General features: G+C 39.7%; 2 protein-coding genes across 7 annotated transcripts in view; both read right to left on the bottom strand.

Annotated features, from left to right (window-relative positions):
• The window catches only part of NFKBIZ (NFKB inhibitor zeta), a 39,245-nt gene extending 31,051 nt beyond the window's left edge, over positions 1-8,194 (bottom strand). The window contains exons 1-3 of one of the 4 annotated variants that reach the window (XM_060640136.3): positions 7,426-8,194; positions 6,831-7,333; positions 5,405-5,474 (exon numbers count right to left, since the gene is read on the bottom strand). The gene's annotated coding sequence lies outside the window, so the exon portion shown is untranslated. Of the gene's footprint in view, positions 1-5,404; positions 6,778-6,830 lie in introns of those variants that run through there. The other 3 variants (XM_060640135.3, XM_081796576.1, XM_078452974.2) reach the window with 3 other exon arrangements.
• A 3,097-nt stretch (positions 8,195-11,291) lies between these two features.
• The window catches only part of NXPE3 (neurexophilin and PC-esterase domain family member 3), a 44,259-nt gene continuing 35,017 nt past the window's right edge, over positions 11,292-20,533 (bottom strand). For all 3 annotated transcript variants that reach the window (XM_078452975.2, XM_060640137.3, XM_060640138.3), the window contains 2 exons: positions 15,726-15,932; positions 11,292-12,871 (listed from right to left, as the gene is read on the bottom strand). In XM_078452975.2, coding sequence (XP_078309101.1) covers positions 12,321-12,871; positions 15,726-15,932 — 758 coding nt within the window. In that variant the 3' untranslated portion in view covers positions 11,292-12,320. The remainder of the gene's footprint in view (positions 12,872-15,725; positions 15,933-20,533) is intronic.

Raw genomic sequence — 20,533 nt, 5'->3', positions numbered from 1 at the left:
ACTCCCTGTGCTGCTCCTACTACTGCATCTCACTCCATATCTGCAGTCTAAGCAGGGCAGTCTCCATGCCCTTCCCTTCTAGTAAAACGTCAAGAAGGCATTTCAAAATTAATTCACACCACGACATAAACAGTAATCTTTCCCAAAGGCTATTTGCATTTTAAAAGAGGCCTCCCAAAATGAACTACCATGAAGTTTGGATAATGGACAAACATAAATGAGGTATGAGATGGAGAGAGGAAGTCCTTCAACATTATTATCACCCTACATTTCCCCACCTGTTTGCTACAAACACTTTGTCTGGCTGGAGTCTGGCACCATCCCTAGATTTTGACATTAGTGTTGTGTCTAAGAACCCCTTTCTTATCTTAATGCTGGATGGTGTTCAATGCCACAGATGAACAAGACTGTTTTTATTGCCTGTTTAAAAGATATGAAACATCAGCACAAAGCAGGAGGGTTGGCAAGGTCCATGATACATCGTCATCTGCCACCTTCAGATAGTTCCATCATCTATCATGATACTAGAGATGCCGAGGGTAAATTCAGTAGTCTTGCCCAGTGATCATTTTTTATTTCTTCCAAACCTTGTCTTCCCTAATTAGACCCACCTCCTTTACCCTTGACAAAGGTATGAAATAGAAACTTCTTACAGTGTTCAAAATAGTATTTCACAGATCAGAAAATAATTTAAAATTCACCTTTTTTATCATTCTGGGTCATTCTGGGTTTTTTTTCCCCCATTCTGTGTTGAACCAAACCTCGTGGAGTGACCATGTGCTTATATTGCAAAGGTGAGAGGGGAAAGTAGAGGAGAAGAAGAGGAGGGTGAAAATCTGAAGGCACACAATTCCCATACTCAAGGTGTTCTCAGTTCAGTCAACCTTCATTTGCATCTGTGGGTCACCTCTGTAGCTCTGATCCTTGAACATCCCACAAGTCTCTCCAGGTTTCTTTTAAATGTGGGAATCCATGGCAAGGGGTGTACATTTTCAAAAGGATCTGACCCATATAGAATCTAAATGCATTGCCTCGACTCCCATACGAGTTATTCCCAGCCAAGCACTTGTTTGTAAGTATATACATTATAGTACGTGGACAGGCAAGGGTGAGTGTGTAGGAGAGGCTGATTTGTTTTAATAGTCATGGTGGTGAATCATTCAGCAGATTATTTACTCTGATCTTCACATCATTTTCTGTCATACATTCATGGTATAAACACCTTTTCACTGCACTCTGCAAAATACTGCACAAAATGAGTGAAAAAGCAATCGTCCTGGTGCTATAGAAAACGGTACAGCAGTTCCTCAAATATTAAACATAGAATTACCATATGATCTAGCAATTCCACATCTAGGTACCACCCAAAAGAATTGAAAGCAGGAACTCACACAGATTCTCGTACACCCATATTCATAGCAGCATTATTCACAACGACCAAAAGGTAGAAGCAAGCCAACTGACCACTGAGGAATGGATGGATAAACGAAATGGGGTATATTCATACAATGGAATATTATTCAGCCTTATAAAAGAAGGAATTTTTGACACATGCTACAACATGGATGGACTTTGAAGACATCCCAAGTGAAATAAGCTAGTCACAAAAGGACAAATACTGTATGATTCCACCTACATGAAGCACTTAGTCAACTTCATAGAGATAGAAAGTAGAATGGTGGTTGCCAAGGGCTGAAGGCTTGGAGGGGAATAGGAAGTACTGTTCTGTGCATGTGGATTTTCAGTCTAAGAAGATGAAAAATTTCTGAAGATGAATCATAGTGATGGTTAGACTACACTGTGAATTAACCTAATGCCATTGTACTATACACTTCAAAATAGTCAAGATGGTAAATTTTATGACATGTATATCTGATGACAATTTCTTAAAATAGTAAAAACATTTAAGGATATAATAGAAGAAAATATTCCTGAAATAGAGAAATATGGGGGGAAATACCAGAAATCACCCCCGTCTGGCAGTAGATACTTTAAAAATCTATGGCAATGATGCAGACACAAAACAAGACACAAAGAGAGAACAGGCCAGAGAAAAACCTTTTTTTTTTTTTTTTTTTTTTTTTTCCCAACGTTTTTTATTTTTATTTTTGGGACAGAGAGAGACAGAGCATGAACGGGGGAGGGGCAGAGAGAGAGGGAGACACAGAATCGGAAACAGGCTCCAGGCTCCGAGCCATCAGCCCAGAGCCTGACGCGGGGCTCGAACTCACGGACCGCGAGATCGTGACCTGGCTGAAGTCGGACGCTTAACCGACTGCGCCACCCAGGCGCCCCGAGAAAAACCTTTTTGACCACAATTGACTAAGTATATGTAGAGCATTTACAGATGTGTATCCAACCTTGCTTTCATTATCACACCCGTTCCCTATGGAGCCTTTTTAACCATTTCATCCCTAACTGTCCTCTGATGAAAGTTTAGAACTCCAGATATACTATATATCTGTTTATGTACTATTATGGTCCTTTAGAAGGCCACAAACCACCATCATATCTAAGATATTTCCCTCTGCCAAGAATAAATTTTGCCCTCTTGGGAACACTATCACCCTCTTTGAGAAGGCATGATTTACAGTGTTAGCCACTTGAAAAACATGGGCACCATGACAAACAGCAAATTTGACTGACATAATCACAGGACTGGGGATGCACACATACTAACCAATGCTAAAATGTGTCCAAAAGTCTTACAGCAATATTAAAAGTGTCTGCACACTACTAAACTTCTGAACAAAAAGTGAGAAATTCATTTTTAGTGTCTTCAAACATCTGGAAGTTGCCATTGTATAGATATAACACTTAGATGATTAACAAAATTTCACAAAAGTTTAATTCAGATATTTGGTATCATGTATTAGAATGTAGCATTTCCTATTCGAAGGGGCACATGCACCCTAATGTTTATAGCAGTACTATCAGCAAATGCCCATCAACTGATGAACGGATAAAGAAGATGCGATATATATATACAATGGAATATTACTCAGCAATCCAAAAGCATAAAATCTTTCCATTTGCAACAACATGGATAGAACTAGAATGTATTATGCTAAGCAAAATAAGTCAGAGAAAGATAAATATCACGATTTCACTCATATGTGGAATTTAAGAAACACAACAGATGAACATAGGGGAAGGGAAGGAAAAATAAGCTAAAGACAGAGAGGGAGGCAAACCATAAGATACTCTTAAATACAGTGAACAAACTGAGGTTTGCTAGAGGGGTGTTGGGTGCAGGGATGGGCTAAATGGGTGATGGGCATTAAGGAGGGCATTTGTTGGGATGAGCACTGGGTATTATATGTAAGTGATGAATCACTAAATTCTACTCCTAAAAACATTATTACACCATATTTTAACTAACTTGGATTTAAATAAATTTTTTTTTAAAAAAAGAATGTAGCATCACCACTGCTGTTTTACATAACCATGACAGAATTTACTTTTCTACATGGTAAAATGACATATATAAATTTTAAAGAAAAAAATCCATAATTTTTCTTATTATAGAATTTAAGGAGCCTTGTAATTTTGCTACTCAAAGTGTGGACCTCAGGCGAACTATTACCACACGGGAACTTATTAAAAATGCCAGATGATAAGCTCCGCCTTAGACCTACTGACACAGAACCTGTAGTTCAACAAGATCTTCAGATAATTCTTACGCATATTAAAGTTTGAGAAGAACTGCTTTACAAGATGTCTATCAAAATTCTTCCTTAATTCATCAGAGCATTTTATTTCTTTTTTTTTTTTTAACGTTTATTTATTTTTGAGATACAGAGAGACAGAGCATGAACAGGGGAGGGGCAGAGAGAGAGGGAGACACAGAATCCAAAACAGGCTCCAGGCTCTGAGCTGTCAGCACAGAGCCCGACGCGGGGCTCGAACTCACGGACCGTGAGATCATGACCTGAGCCGAAGTCGGACGCTCAACCGACTGAGCCACCCAGGTGCCCCGTGAGCATTTGATTTCTTAACTAAGTAGATTAATTACCCCAATCATACTCTATAGGGCCTAAAGGAAATGCAAACTAGAAAAAGATCATACAAAACTGTTAAAAAAACCAACAGATACAAAACATGCAAATTTCTATCTTTGGGGCTACTCTGAAATAAGGTAATTCAGGTAGTTACTTCACTTACTGTGCATTAACAGGGATGGTAGAGAGCAGGTAAATGGGTTTGTTAGGTGCCCGCAGCTCCTCTCCAGAAGCAGTAGCAGTGGGCCCTTCACCAGAGCTTTGACTAGCAGTGTTCTTCCAAGCCTCAGCTTTTTTAGCACAGAAAAGAAACGTCCCTTCGAGGGGCAAGGTAAACAAAGGGCAGGATTCCCTTTACTTTGTAATCGCAAGTGTTGTGTGCGAAAATGGCTTCCCTCATCCACTAACCCAGCCAATCTCATCAGACAGATTCTACCAGACAGATTTACTCTTGCAGGTACAAAAGATTTTTTTAGGGTCTTCTTAAAATAGGAAGGCTTATGTGGTTATCAATGGCAACTTTATCAGTTAAATCTGAACAGGAAGCAGCGGGTAGGTAGCCAGATGTGAGCTAGAGAAAGGGAAGGACCCTGGGGAAATCAGAGCCCTGGAAAGAGGTTGACCTCTCCCCATTGTACTCTGCTGATATCCCAATGGCCTGGTGGTAAGGGTGCAAGCTATAGAGACAACCCCCTCAGATTCAAATCCAAGCTCTCCCACTTACTACCTCGGGCATCTTGAACCAATGGCTCAATCCCTCTGAGCCTCAATTTCCTCATCTATAAAGTAAAGCTAATTATGTCTACCTCAGATGCCATTATGAAGGCTAAATGAGATCTTGGTGGTCAACTTCCAACACAAATGTTTCATAAATGTTAATTCCCTATTACTAACTCCCCCAAAGGAGCAGTAAAATATTTTCATCTGCTAAATTTGGAAGGAAAGTGTTTTACCTCACAGTCACAAATTAAAGGAACAGGAAGTGCTTTAATCAGAAACCACATATGCTAGCTTTAATGAGTGGCTTCACCAAAACCATAGGAGGCATAATGCTCTCTGAGCCTGTTAAAGATTACATAACTCCGAAACTGCCAGTCAGCAGAGAGCTGAATTCCCCTATTAGACGTATGCGTCGTGTCCTCCTCTCATAGAAAATAGTGGAAATTCAAATAGGTGAAAAGCGTACTAAACTACCAAAAAGCCTTAGTTCACAAGAAATCACAGTAAAATGCCTATAAGTAAAATTCGCAGTAACTTTGAGGCAAATTCAAAAAATGACTGATTTAAGATATCTAAGAATCTTATAAATTTTAGAAAACATCCCACTGCCCTTTTCAACTACATCAGCCAAGGCCAAGGTAATATCTACACCCCACTAGGTTAGGAATATCTGCCTTTCTCACCCTTAGGCGTTCATCATCAGGCCAAGAAAGCCAAAAGGTCAAAGTTCAGCCTCCTGATCTTCCTGTTAACCTGTGGGGGAGAAATCAAGAGGCCACCAGATCAGTCAGCTATAAGCCAAAGGGAATGGTTTTCTCAGGAACAATTCATTGTGGGTCTCAGAATAATAGAAAATCTTCCCCCTCAGTAGTGCTCTCCATTGGCTCTTTAACTTCTGAGAGGGTTTCTTTTGCTTTCTGAGAGCAGGACTTCTTTCAGGCCAAAACAGAATAAGAAAAGTTTGCCTCCATTTCCTCAGTAAGGAATAGTCTGCATCTGAGCAACTAAATTACGCTGACCATGGTCACCATCTCCATGCTAGATAGTATGCTGTGAAACATTCGACATTGTACGTGCCATGCATTGATTTCTTGTGCGACTCACCCCAGACTGACTCTTCTGTGGTCCCAAGGTTCTTCCCCCGCACCCTGCCCAACTGTGACTAAGCAAAATGGAGAGTGGATGGTGGATCATACATTGTATCCTGAAGCCAAATAAAGATTCAGGATTATCTGCATATTTAGATGATCTGTGAGCTCCATCCGCTCCTCTGTCAGAGATTGCTGAGGGTAGTGAATAAGCCTTGCAAATGTTTCTCTCCTTTTATCGTCTAAACAACCTACTATGTGAGAGAGGCAAAATATATTTCACCTGCCCAGAATATGTATTTCTTTTGAAGGCAGATTTAAAGTAGGGGAATATATATTATCAAGTGCTTAAATGTACATAATAAATGTCATGCACTTTGGGACACACCCACCTGATGGCCAGTTTACTAATCCACTAATCCCGGTGGAGAGAATCTCTAATCCACCCTACCTAGAAATGTGTTTTATTCACACAAAATTCCTTCAAATTCTTTATACAGATTGTTATAAATCTGGGGGTCCAGCCAGGTCAACAAAGTTCAGGCTTTCCTTCATTCATAAAATGGTCTTGTAATACTTTTCTTTAATTTTACAGGGTTAACATAAGAGTTAATGAGGGCATTAAATGAGAAAACACACTTCTAAATCCACACTCAAACCTCCTGGGAGATTTCTGCCTTGGGGTATCATAGTCCAACATCACAGACTAAAGATAAATTGTTACATCAGATTTATGACGCTTCCATCAGGCATCCTATTTATCTCCTCCACCAGCATCTTAGTCCTTCCTGAGCTTTCAAGGCAAACAGATGTGATTCATGGCCATTACCAAGCTATAGAAACATCCTTGATTTCCTTTCCCCCAAAACCTGCCCCCCAATATTTTGCCCCAAAACAAGTATGATCACCCAAGTATCAGAGACTGATTTCAAAGGAAAGAATCTGAATATGGGAAAAGAAAAGTAAAAGCTTAGCATTTAAGATAGTTTTTCATACCAAATATCAAATAATAAAAATATACCTTTGTGTTTGAAGAGCCAAGTCATAGAAATACGTAAAGGCAAATCAATTGTTTCCAGCTGTAATCAGCGATAATAACCCAAGTACGTGAGAGCATGAGAAAGATGATCAGTTTCCTTTTGAGGTTACATGATAAGCAGCAGCAGTTAAGCAGCCTTTTTCTCTAAAACTCAGCGTCTGACCTCATGGCAAGAAGAGGCCAGCCCCTCTCCCTGTCCCCCTTTATAGCGTCCGCTTTCTGTTCATCACTCTAAATGGGGGCGGGGGAAGCTAAGGACCTATTTTCTAAAATACAGAATACAGACTGTCGTTCGAAAGGTTGCGTGGGCACAGAGGAGGGGCTGAGGAGGCGGGGAGGGGGCAACGAGGACTAGGTTTGTGGATTTTTTTCTGCATACTGGAAATTCCCAAGCCAAAAAGGTACCGACCCGAGTCCCGGACATTCCCCGAGAGGGCCGGCTCCAAGAGCTGGACTGGAATCCCGCGGAGGAATCAGAAGCAAATCTAAAAACAAAACATTTTTCTTAGGGATACCTTTTTAAATTCTCAATGAATCCACACCGGGCATTAGCGTTGCCCCCCCTCATTTGATTCACCTCTTCTTATTTAGCTTTCTCTTTGTGGCTTCTAGATGCGGGGGAGAGGTTGGGAGCAGGTAGATACTTTCTACGACACAGCTTTTCAAAATATGGCAATCAAAAAGTAGTAGAGCGATCGCGTGCCTTCAAAGACAAGGACAACCTGGGACAATGTGAGACATCTATAAATCAGTGGGTCTGTAACTAGAAGATCGCGTTAGTTTCACCGGCGCAGGGCAGGGGGGTTAGAGTGGGTTGAAGAGAGAATGAACTATTGCACAACACTTAAAGGATTTTGCCTATGACATTTGGTTTCACTGTGACTCCTTTTCCTTCTGGGACACTTAACAACTACTCCCTGCACTGCTTCCCGCCCCTTCCCCCCAGCCGTGTTACAGTTCCAATCCAGCTTTATAATTAGACAGGAAATGTCTGATTCTCCGATAGGAATCGGCATCTGGAGCTGAACACCAGAAGGTCCTTAAAACTTTAACAGAAGGCCCTTCTTCAAAGAAGTCTGACTTCTTCTCATTTGATGGAGAATATTATAAAGGAAAATATTATACTTAAATTCACACTTTTTAAAACAGTTAAAATGTAATTGCATTTTCAAGACACAGATTAGAAAGTTCACTTTCTGCCCTTCTACCTTTTGTATCCCATAAACTTCCGCCTGAAGCAACTCTTTTATCTTCCACCGCCACCACCACCCCAGCTTCCCACAATTCCTAGGTGCTCCTCGTGCTCAGGGACTGTGGTCTCACTTTCAAAGAGAAAAAGAACACCTTCAAAATCGTGTTTAGTGTACATTGAACAGTCAGGCATTCTAAGGGCACTGAGAACTGCACTCTAGACCTAAACTGAAGAGAATAATGTTTAACACAAGGGAATGAATACATTTAAAGTGGAATTTCTAGTTGGAGGCCAGTGTGAGGCTCTCTGCAGACAGCTCTGAGCCTGGAGCCTGCTTCTGATTCTGTGTCTCCCTCTCTGTCTCTGCTCATCCCCTGCTTGCACTGTCTCTCTCTCAAAAATAAAAACATTAAAAAAATTTTTTTTAAAAAGCGGAATTTCTAGCATGAGCAACTAGCTACTGTTAATAAACTGAATTAACCCAAAGGAAATGCTGAGCACTCTTTTCGGGGGGTGGGGTGTTAATTTCCCTGTGCCTCTCTCAGTAATAACTTTTTCCTTTAACAGGGCCCAGAAACAGACTCACCTCTGGCATGTAACATGGATATGTCAAGGTTTACCATATATTCTTAAGCACCCCAATGTATCAATCTGAAACTTAATACCTGAAACCCCGAAGTGTTAGTCAACTGGTATTTAATAAAATAGTGATTGCTCGGAATGGTAAAATTGATCATACCAGAACACCAAAGATCTGTTTTGTATTGCTAATGAAAGGTTACCCTTAATAAGGTAACTTCTAAAAAATATAATTTGCATAGAAGGGCCTTATTATGGATTCTTCCTTTCACAAATAGCATCAAATCAATCGAGTTCTAGAAAATGAGGAGATCCACTAAGTGAAATTAATGCTGTCATTCCAAAATAAAAATCCATATGAATTTTAACCTATATGACATTTAATCCAAAGAAATTACATATAAACCCATTTTAATATTTTATTTAAAAAAATTTTTTAATGTTTATTTTTGAGAGAGAGAGAGACAGAGACAGAGTGTGAGCAGAGTAAGGGCAAAGAGAGAGGGAGACACAGAATCCAAAGAAGGCTCCAGGCTCTGAGCTGTCAGCACAGAGCCCGACACAGGGCTCAAACCCACAAACCATGAAATCATGACCTGAGCCAAAGTCCGATGCTCAACCGACTGAGCCACCCAGGGACCCCTTAATATTTTATTTTAAACCTAAATGCCCAACCATAATGGCCGACTTATGTAAATAATGATATTAGCTAAACTGTTGGGCAGACTTTTATAATTCAGTTATGAAGACTATTTAACACAGAAAAATATTTGTATGCTAAATAAAAAAACACAGATACAAATTACATATTATCTGTGTTTATAGCTATGTGGTTTTAAAAAAACCAGGAAGAAAATATACCAAAATGCTAATGCGTACCACATTCAGATGATAGAATTATAGATTCTTTGCATAGATTTTCTTTGTCTAGATTTTAGTTTCTAAAAACAATGATGTCCTTTATATTTATAATGGAAAATATATAAAACTATATTATTTTGCTGGCATGCTAATATTTACAACTGTGTGGTACTAGCCTAAAATACACTTTTCAGAAGAAATTAAAATACTGTATCTAATTGTTCTGAGAAAGATTTAGGTAATATTCCAAACTCCACACTTAGGCATTTTTTTTTAAACTTCCACACCAGAGGATAGAAAGACAAATTAGAAAAGGCACAAAGTGAATTAGAATACATCAAGAAACTATGTCATCAAATCTTCAGGACCTTTTATAACTAAATCAAAAAGTAATAGAAGCTGGACGAGGTCACAAGAAACCATTTGCACAAACAAGAAATGTCACTCCAAAGCCCTGGAGAGGCAGTGGAAATTGAAATTCTCCTGGGAAGATGATGCCTCAGCCTCCTCCAGCAATCTTTTAGAAAATGCTCAAAAGTCCTTATATGAAAAAGAACATCTCTCTTTACAAAAGTCCAACAAGTTGTAGTTGCAAAGGGCTATGCACTCTCACATACCTTGTTCAAATCCAAACTCAAGTTCATCTATAAAATGTACCTAATATCACTTACACTACTAGATGGTGATCAGGATTAAATGTTAGGGATTAAGCCCAGGAAATAATAGACAAGCAATATTATTTCCTTAGTTCTATCTTCCTTCTTCCCTTAGTTGGTATTTCTCAAAGTGTAGAATACTGCCATTGCATCAAAATCACTGGATGCTTGTAGCAAAGTCTGATTCCACAGTTCCCAGAGGCATCCTGTATTTTTATCAAATAGTCCAGGCGATTCTCAGACACTAAAGCTTAAAGACCATTAAAATTAAGCAATCTTAATATGTTTAACTACTTGTTGGTGAGCCTTAGCCTCAAAATAAGTTAAAAATATTTTTCCCCATATACATATTTTACAAATTTGAAGATGGCCCTCAAGTCTAAGAAAGGACGTTTTTTTTTTTTGTTTTTGTCTGTCTGTTTGTTTTTGAGAGAGAGTGCAAGTGATCAAGGAGCCGAGAGAGAGAATCCCATGAGGGGTATGGAGAGAGAGAGAAGCAGGGCTCCCCTGAAGCAGGCCTCAAGCTCACCTGATGTGGGGCACGAACTCATGAACCAAGTGATCATGACCCTAGCCAAAGTCAGATGCTTAATGACTGAGCCACCCAGGCGTCCCTACACTCTTTAAGTTAAAACTCCAAATTCCTTGGGGCTCCTGGGTGGCTCAGTTAGTTAAGCATCTGACTTCGGCTCAGGTCATGATCTCACAGTTGAGTTCAAGCCCTGCGTCGGGCTCTGTGCTGACAGCTCAGAGCCTGGAACCTGCTTGGATTCTGTGTCTCTCTTGCTCTCTGACCCTCCCCCACTCACATTCTGTGTGTGTCTCTCTCTCAAAAATAAAAAAAACATTAAAAAAATTTTTAAACCCCAAATTCCTTGACCCATTCCCCACTCACACTCTGTGTCTCTCTCTCTCAAAAATAAATAAACATTAAAAAAAACTTCTTAACTCCAAATTCCTCGACCCATTTTCCTAAGAGAATGCTTTTAGCATCAGTCTTCATCTCTAAAGCCTCTCCAGTCTCTTCATATGTCCATTTAGGGATAACTAAAACTAGATTGTAATCCATTCTGGCTCAAAAAGAAAACAGTGCTTCCTAAATGGCCCCATGCTAGCCTAAACCCATTTAAAATCAATAAGGCAAAGACAGTCAAGTAAAATTGATAGTATCTTAAGATAGCAGTTTTTTACTTCCAAGCATGACAGAATGTGTGTACCTTATGTCCCCATCAAGAAATACTTGTTACAGATCTCAATATCTAACTTCTAATTAGATTTTCATTTCTAATGTTGGTATGTGATCCAAACTAACAACCAAAAAAGAAACACTTGAAATTGATGGAAGTAACTTGTACAAGTTTATAATAAACAACGGCGTTCTTTACATAAAAGTCAATTCTTAAAACCCTCAAACTTCAAAACACAAAAATAAATTTCCATTTATACATTTCCCCCTTCCAGTTCCAAAAGTGATTATTTTAAAGTATTCGTCATGTAAAATTTAGCTGAATCAAGTAAGTAACAACCGCCCAATGCAAGTATCAGTGTAACACACAGATTTCATATTAACCGCTTTCGTATTCCCCTTTTGCTTCTTTTCTAGATAAAAGCAGAACACTGTAAATGTTCTCACTAAAAAATTCTAACCAAAGATACTGGCCTTTTCAAGTAATTCAAAAAAGGTGAATCAAGAGAAACTCCTGAGACACAGCAGGCTCCAGTGTGTCACAGGAGCCCCTAACCATAAGCCTCATCAGTTCATCACACTGAAGATGGACCCACCGGTGCTATTCATGCAGATAAGCACAATCGCCCTTACCAGATAAGCTACAAACACTCCACTACCAACCATTTAGGTCAGAACATTTTTCAGTTTTTAGCATAGTAATCTCCCCTCTCCGGAGAGGCTAACTTAAACACACTCATTAGCATCTTTGGTTACAAGGGCAATACAGTGCGTAGATGTTGTTAATAATGGTTCTCCCATGGCTATGTAAAGATTGGAATAAATCCTGTAGGTAGATATAAATGCAACCTGCATTTTCTAAGCTCCTTACAAATCATTATATAAAGTCCAGCTCTTTCTGAAATTTTGTACATATCAGTAGCAGCAATATCTCCATGCCTCCCATAACCTGTCTCTAATGCAGAAAATGTGATTCCTCCAGTTCCTTCCAGGGCAAGCTAGGTCTCCAAGGGGCACACAAAGGACAAGAACATGTCCAGTTGGTTCTTCACAATAACTTCATCCGGATGTAGCTTGTGGGGTAAATAATGAGCCAGGGTCATCTCCCAGGCATCAACAAGATACACTCCAACCCCTGAGAACATCTTCCGAAGGATGGTGTCCAGCTGGAAGTTGTACCAGTCACTGTTGAAAAGGCTCACTTCAGGCCCCAGCTCTTGGGCATTGGCTGTCCGGATGACTATCACAGTCTTAGGGCTTCGATCCAGGAGCTGGACCACTGCTCGACGGATATTCCTGAGCCGCCGGATATACACTTCCAAAGGGAAGGTGCTGAAATGAGACCATATAGCTATGGCAACCACTGTGTTCTTCCCTCCCACGATGCCATTCAGCTCATTTGCCACATAACGAAGCTCATTGCTAAAGACAGTTGTAAAACGGATGGGTGGACCATGGCAGCGATATTTGAGCAGGATGTTGTGCTTCTGGTCCACCGCAAGGAAGGGACCCACATTCTTGGGACTACCCAAGTTAAACTCCACTAAATCTGAAACAAGGAAAATTCAAATTCATAAAAATGTTCAAAACAAGCACATATATTATGATCATGTTTTACTTAGTGGCTTAAGAGAACTTTTTTTTTTTCTTTTTTTTTTTTTTTTTTCAATGTTTTTTTATTTATTTGTGGGACAGAGAGAGACAGAGCATGAACTGCGGAGGGACAGAGAGAGAGGGAGACACAGAATCAGAAACAGGCTCCAGGCTCTGAGCCATCAGCCCAGAGCCTGACGCGGGGCTCGAACTCACGGACCGTGAGATCGTGACCTGGCTGAAGTCGGACGCTTAACCGACTGCGCCACCCAGGCGCCCCGAGAACTTTTTTTTTTAAAATAAAAGTACCACAAAAGTACAACAAAAAGGTACAACTGTAAAGGTAATACCTATTTCACTGGCCTCAATGGACCTTTGTTCTAACATATTATTTAAACCATCAGTAATAGATTCTATATGTATGTCTATATACCTCAGAAGCAAAATAACCTGTTTACTTCTAACCATTAGGTCAAAAAATCTTCCTGTAGGCACTGATTGCTAAATATCTAAAAATCAATTTGGCATTTATACATCACTATTCTAACATATAAATACTATTTCTTCCAGGATGAAGGCTATAACTTGTGCTTTTTTAAGTAAACACGTAACAGTAACCAAATACTTTTTGAAATACATGAAAGAAACAAGCAACCCTGTTTCTTTTGACTTTCAATTTCACCCTGTGGGTGGAAAATCATATTAATGTCTTACAGAATGTCTATCTCTGTCACAAGAATAACAAAGACAGCAGACAAGTTAGAATTCACTTTTCCCTCTCCTTTATCTAAGTTGTGTTTCAAAGTCCAGCTCTTCTGAGGTCTTCTGAAGGTCCCAGGAATCAGTCAGGATTTCTCTTTTGTTACTTCTAAAAAACCCTGTCTATAAAATTCATCACTTAGCATATGCCCCATAAGGAAAGAGGGCCTGTCTCATATCCCTGAATGTTCCTAAAAGTGCCTTACAGAGAACAGACTAAGTAACTTCTGGCAATCCAAGTCCATTAACACTTCCTAAGTACCTATTCAGGGCCAGCCACTGTATTGCCACTAGCCAGCACTGCTCAGATGGATAAGTCACAGTCCTTGGTCTCAAGGAGTTTACAGCCAATTCTGAAGAACTAACATCACACCCTAATTGTCCTACATTCTTCTTAAGAGTTAAAGTTTTCACTCTTCTCTCCATGCAGTCCTCGTCTCCTCTTTCAGATCTTCGTACCTAAATCATTACTACTTAGCATTTGGCTCCAAAACTGAACAAGCTCAAGCTACCATTTTTTTCATTTGATTAAAATCAAGCACCAGCACAAGGCTTTATCAGGTGAAAATCTATCTGCAAAGGATACAGTGGAAAATAATTATGACACTCAATGTGATCACTGCTATGAACGGAAATATTGAGCTATGTCATTAGAACTTAAACAAACAACTACGGACTCCTGGAGGGCCCTGCCTAGTCAGCATCAAAACATGCTTAGCATTATGCCATACAAATTATATCCCTTTTCCTAGTTTTTAATTTATGCTTTATTGACCAAACTCAACTATGCTTGTGTCAATAAAAGAAACAAAAGCACAACAAAAACTGGAATTAACTTTCCACTTTTGGGGACCATATCTACTTCTTCCTTTCCTTTGAAAAATTAAATCTGAAATGAGGCTGATGTAAAAAAAATAAAAGAGAAAAACAACACCAACAACAACTCACAACAAACTATGGGAATTTGCTTTATGGAAAGTCCTGCCCATGTACAGCCCTCAAAAATAGTTCCCATGGAATTATTTATCAGCTCTCTCAATTGTAAGCAGGGTCTTTATTTATTTTTTTTTTTAATTTTTTTTTTTTAACTTTTATTTATTTTTGAGACAGAGAGAGACAGAGCATGAACGGGGGAGGGTCACAGAGAGAGGGAGACACAGAATCTGAACCAGGCTCCAGGCTCTGAGCTGTCGGCACAGAGCCCGACGCGGGGCTCGAACTCACGGACCGCGAGATCGTGACCTGAGCTGAAGTCGGACGCTTAACCGACCAAGCCACCCAGGCGCCCCTAAGCAGGGTACTAAAGTACTAAAGTACTAAACAGTACTAAAGTACTGTTACCTGAGATTCATTCCTCCTCACTCCATCCACACCTTCCACAACGAGGAAAAGGCCCATTTGAATAAGGGAGGGCCTTCCAATGAGTGGGACTTTATTCCGAGTCTGGAGGGCACCCCAGGAGCCCAGCAGTGACACCAGGAAGCTAAGAATGCTGGGACTTACCAAGACTCCCTCAGTAGGAGCCAGCTCATCTCAGAATCATATCAATGGAATGCCCAGCAGATGACACCAGAAAGGCTATATACTGCATGGATGTATTAAAATGGACCACAGTCTGTTTGGCTGCTTCCTTCCAGTTAAATCTATTTTAAACTTGAAGTCTGACTAAACAGAACTAGGAGAGAAACAACTGAAAATGTCCACCTCTGTTTTATAGCCCAGAATATCAGAAGTAAAAGACACCTATAAGGTGATTCTGTCCAGCTGCCCCATTGCACATGGAGAAATAAAGCCTTGGGAAGTAAATAACATGTCCAAGGTCACACAGCTCATCAGTGGTATGAACTTCAATTCCAGTGCTTCCATCAATACATCACAACCCCACCATGGATCAGAAACCATCACACCTCTCTCCAGGGTCAGGACACCTGTTTAGTCCTACAGAGAAATAACTACTTCCTCACCTGATGCCCTTCCTCGGGCACTGGAGTGAAGAAAGCTGATTTTGTGCATGCGGAAAAGAATTATGAAACAAAATGCAAAGTACCAACCTGGAACAAACGTAGTAAGGTATTCAAACCATTGCCTGATTGTTGAGTCACCAAACAAATACACCACTTTTCTTTGTAAGCATTCTGTAATGTTGTCAGGGTCATTAAACTGGCGCATCTTAAACTTTCTGGGCCTCCACTGATCTTTATAATAATACCCAGAAGGAAAAGTTCCTGAGCCATGAGATAGTTCTAGATTGTTTGTTTCTGAAAAGAAAAAGGAAACAAAATTAGATATTCTGAAAGTCTCCTCCAACTAACCATACATGGAAAATGTTCCAAGAAACAAAATTATGGCCCTATATCTGTTAGCCTGCTGGTATATGGGTAACATTTCCTGCCATCACATCTCAAAGAAATCCCAGACTTTCCCCTTGCTACAAAAGGTTCTCCTTTGCACAAAAATAGGAAGATGTGAAATGTGTGTGAGGGTATTATTGGTGGACAGAGGCGAAAAGGGGACTTTGGGCATTCCCTCTGATTATGCATGTTTTTATCAAAGCCAAAAATAAAGGCAGGCAAATACCATGGAAATGTGTAGACATTAAACATTGTCTAGCATTTTCCCGGAATAAGTTTCTCATCCAAAGGCCTATGAGGCAATAACACCTTAAATTCATATTTTACATATGCATAGTAATTTTGGTCCACTGTTCCTCAACCTAATAAAAGGAAAATTTTAACCCATGGGTCCCACAATCAAATAGTAATTCAGATAACCACCACTTAATACAGCGAAGAAACCAAATACACACACTCTAAAGAACTATTCCCCACGTTACAAAAGGTTCAGAAGAATGTACAAATATTACAATGAGCAATATTTAAAATGCCACAGCAGTGTGTACTCATGGTTGTAGCCCAGCTACACATGACACCAGAGGCAGGACACCCTTCAAGGGAAAGTCAACATCCTTCTTCCCTAACACCTCCCTTGGAAAATGCTGTTGTAGTAACAACACACTTTAAGTGCTTCAAAATAAACAGACAGGGATGGCTAGTATTTCTTGAGAGTTTACTCTGCAATTAAATATATTATCTCATACGATGCTCACAATAACCCTTTAAAGTAGGTCCTAGTGTTAACCCTGCCTTTTGGAACAGCAACTTGACTTAGATCCAGAGCTAACAAGCAGCAAAGCCAAGACCTGATCCAAGCAGGTGAGCCCCAAAGCCCATGGTCTAACCACTGTGCTATATATACCACGTCTCAAAAACAGAGTTTTGTAGATGTCAGCCATTTTCTTTTTGGATTTTTTCCTGAAGGTGTACGCTTACTTGTTTCTAACACTCAAATCTACAATCTTCAAAAACCATCAATTATTTTACATCACTTCCTTACACACCCCAAAGCTTAAACCTTGATCATAATCCAGTAATTCTCCAGTCTCACCTGTTAAACCACAATTCAGAATCCAAATGTTTATACAACTCAGAAATCTAAATTTGAGCCCCATATTTGTGACTATTTTCAGCTTATTATCTTGATATTATAAGATAATACTCAAAATTATTTTGGTTTTATTCCCTTCAAAGAAGATGCCCTATTTGACAGATAGTGCATATTTAACCTTTTAATTCAGCCATCTGCTAATTCTTTGAAGGTTCAGGGCCTAAGCGGAAAAGTAAACAGCATTTTTAAAAGCTTTACTTGGAAAATGTTATTGTCAAAGAAAAGAAAAGGGGGGGGGGTGTAAATATTTATTTGGCTTATTCATAAACAGTTTCTCCACATATTACCAAGTACGACTTTACTATGTTACCACATCTTGCCCAAAGCTTCCTCATTATATCATCATGCCAAGGTTATACAGACAGGGAGCTCCAGAGCAGACACCTGGGGCCCAAAGAAAACATCTACTAGAAGGGGAATTAAAAGTGATTTTGAAGTTACACTTTTTACCATGGTTAATTCAGGAGATTTGGCTATTCTGTGCCAAATACATGTTATAAAAGAAAGTGTATATCACACAGGAAACAATTACCATTTCCATTCAAATGTTAATTTTATTTACTACCAGAGTTAAGTCAAGCAAAGCAAATCAATTACTGAACTGACATTAATTCTTCACACATGCAGCACTAGATAACAGAGCAGATTTTTAAAGTGTAATGCATGTACCTACATTGCCCTCTTATGGTCAGCAGAGACAAAAACACTTCTTACTTTATTAAGACTTTAAGCAGTCTGAAGTTCTTTAAAAAGACCGCATTTCTTGGAACTTGGAATGCATTTTCACATAAGATATGAAAGTCTCTTAAATCAATAATATAACCCCTAATGAACTATACATGTGGAATAAAAATAGTTTTGTAGGTTTTTTTAATTTATTTGAGAGAAGGGGAGAGAGAAAGAAAGCAGGAGAAGGGCAGAGAGAGAGGGAGACAATCCCAAGCAGGCTCCTCATCGTCAGCGCAGAGCCTGATGCGGGCCTCAAACTCACAAACCATCAGATCAGTCAGACACTTAACTGACTGAGACACCCAAGCGCCCCAAAAATAGTTTTAAAACAAAACGGAGTTATTGCTTAGATTTTACAGTTTTCTTAAATACTGATGGTGAAGGAAGTAGTTTTTGTGGATGGTTATCAAAGGCAGATAAGATCTTTATGCAAAATCAGAAGGGATAGCTTCAATTATCTGCAAGTTAAGGTCCCTGCTTCTCTAAAATGTCTTGGCTTCTCTTTAAAACTCATAGCTTATAGTTTCCTCCAAAGGGTGTCATCCCATGTCATTCATTAGCCAAAACGAGGACTATTTGGACCACAAATTGGACAAAACAAGGGAAGAGCAGAGAAAAAAATTTCCCTCAACTATCTAGAAAGAGCTGGGTGAGAGGGAGACAGTGTGAATTAAGAGTGGGAGGTGTGAGTGAGTGCATGTTAGTGCACACGTCCCTTAACTTCATAGCATAGAATTATCTGTAGAAGTAAGAAAAGTAAAAGGCAGGCCAATGGGGAGTATATAGTTCATGAGAAAAAAAACAAGACAAGACAAAGAAAGAGAGTCAAACAATTCCTCTCCTCAAGGAACACAATTAGCACCAGAACGCTTGGGTGCCATCTCAGGGAGATGAGAAATGAGGACAGCGTGTGTCGAGCTGTTCAGGTACAACTTGTCAAGCACTGGGACTATGAGAAGTCCTGGCTACACAGCAGTTATTATAGCCTGAGTTCACCCTTGAGTCTCCCCCTGGAAAACCTTGGGACTTTAATTTTTTTCTTTATACTTTAGTCCCCTAAAACCTAAGCATTTTTCGGAGGGAAGCTAAACAGGTACAGGTAGAAATACCTATAGATTCAAAGAATGCTGAAAGGACCTCAGATAATGGCTAGTCCAAATGTCTTTTAAAGGTGAAGACCGTACGTCACAGAGGGACTTGCCGAAGTTTCCCAGAGAGCCGTAGAGCCAGCTAGTGGTAAAGGTGATCCTGTTTACAAAGGCATACATTTCACTACTGATACAGTTGTGGGGAGCTTCCTACCCCCAAATGATATCAGTCAGTTGGATTTTACATAGCATATGAGCCCTTTGATTTTCTAAGTTAACCAAATAAAATGTATTCTGTACCAAGTATTTTTTCCAACTGAAGGTGGTTGTCTTTAAAATAGCTTTGTCCAGGGGCGCCTGGGTGGCTCAGTCGGTTGGGCGTCCGACTTCGGCTCAGGTCACGATCTCGCGGTCCGTGAGTTCGAGCCCCATGTCGGGCTCTGGGCTGATGGCTCAGAGCCTGGAGCCTGCTTCCGATTCTGTGTCTCCCTCTCTCTCTGCCCCTCCCCCGTTCATGCTCTGTCTCTCTCTGTCTCAAATATAAATAAAACGTTAAAAAAAAAAATTAAAAAAAAAAAAAGAACTGAATTCTTCTTATAAAAAAAAAATTAAAAAAATAAAAAATAAAAAAATAAAATAGTTTTGTCCAGAGGTGCCTGGGTGGTTCAGTCAGTTAAGCATCCGACTCTTGGTTTTGGCTCAGGTCACGATCTCACAGTTCCCTGAGTTCAAGCTCTGCTCGGGCTCTGCACTGACAGTATGGAACTTGCTTGGGATTCTCTCTCTCTTCCCCCCTACTCAAAATAAATAAATAAAACTTTTTTAAAAAAAAAGTAGCTTTGTCCACTTTGTTGTGATAGCACCTTTCCATTTTCTAAACAACCTCAGAGTGAGGTCTCATCCATCAAATCATTAGTATGGTTTTCATCGAACAACATAAAACACTATTTTATCATTCACTCCACCATTTGGATACATTTAGAAACTAGAGAGTTGATGAACTCCACTACTGCAGACAAACCCAAACATTAAGACACCCTCCCCCACACCTCCCAAGCATATTAAGGGATAGCAGAAAAAGGGCTAGACTCGAGTCAGAGGTCCTGGTTTATGTCTGACTCCACGTCTCCAAGAGGAGACCCCAGAAATCACTTAAAACTCTTATCTTACTCATCTCCTGTATTCTCAGAGTCTAGTCTAGCATCAGACACAGAGCAGATGTCAAAATGATGACGTATCAGTCTCTAGACCTTGCTTCAATTACCTATAAAATGGGTAAATTACTAGTTATTTTGAAGGGCTGTTGTGAAAGTTCAATACTGTAGTAGTATTAATAGTTTTTAATCATAAAGGGCAACACTGGAATGCTAGAAATATTCTATATATTCTAAACATCCTATATCTTTGTATGGGTGGTAGTAATTGTATTAGTTTTCTATTGGTGCATGGCAAATCACCACAAACTTAGTGACTTAAAAACAAGAGACATTTAATATCACATAGTTCTGCCAAGAGTCCAGGGCATGACATAGCTGGGT

This window comes from Panthera onca, chromosome C2 (genome assembly GCF_046562875.1).
Source record: "Panthera onca isolate mPanOnc1 chromosome C2, mPanOnc1 haplotype 2, whole genome shotgun sequence".
NCBI lineage: Eukaryota > Metazoa > Chordata > Mammalia > Carnivora > Felidae > Panthera > Panthera onca.
The sequence above is the reverse complement of the archived record's forward strand: the minus strand, read 5'-3'. Positions and strand labels throughout refer to the sequence as shown.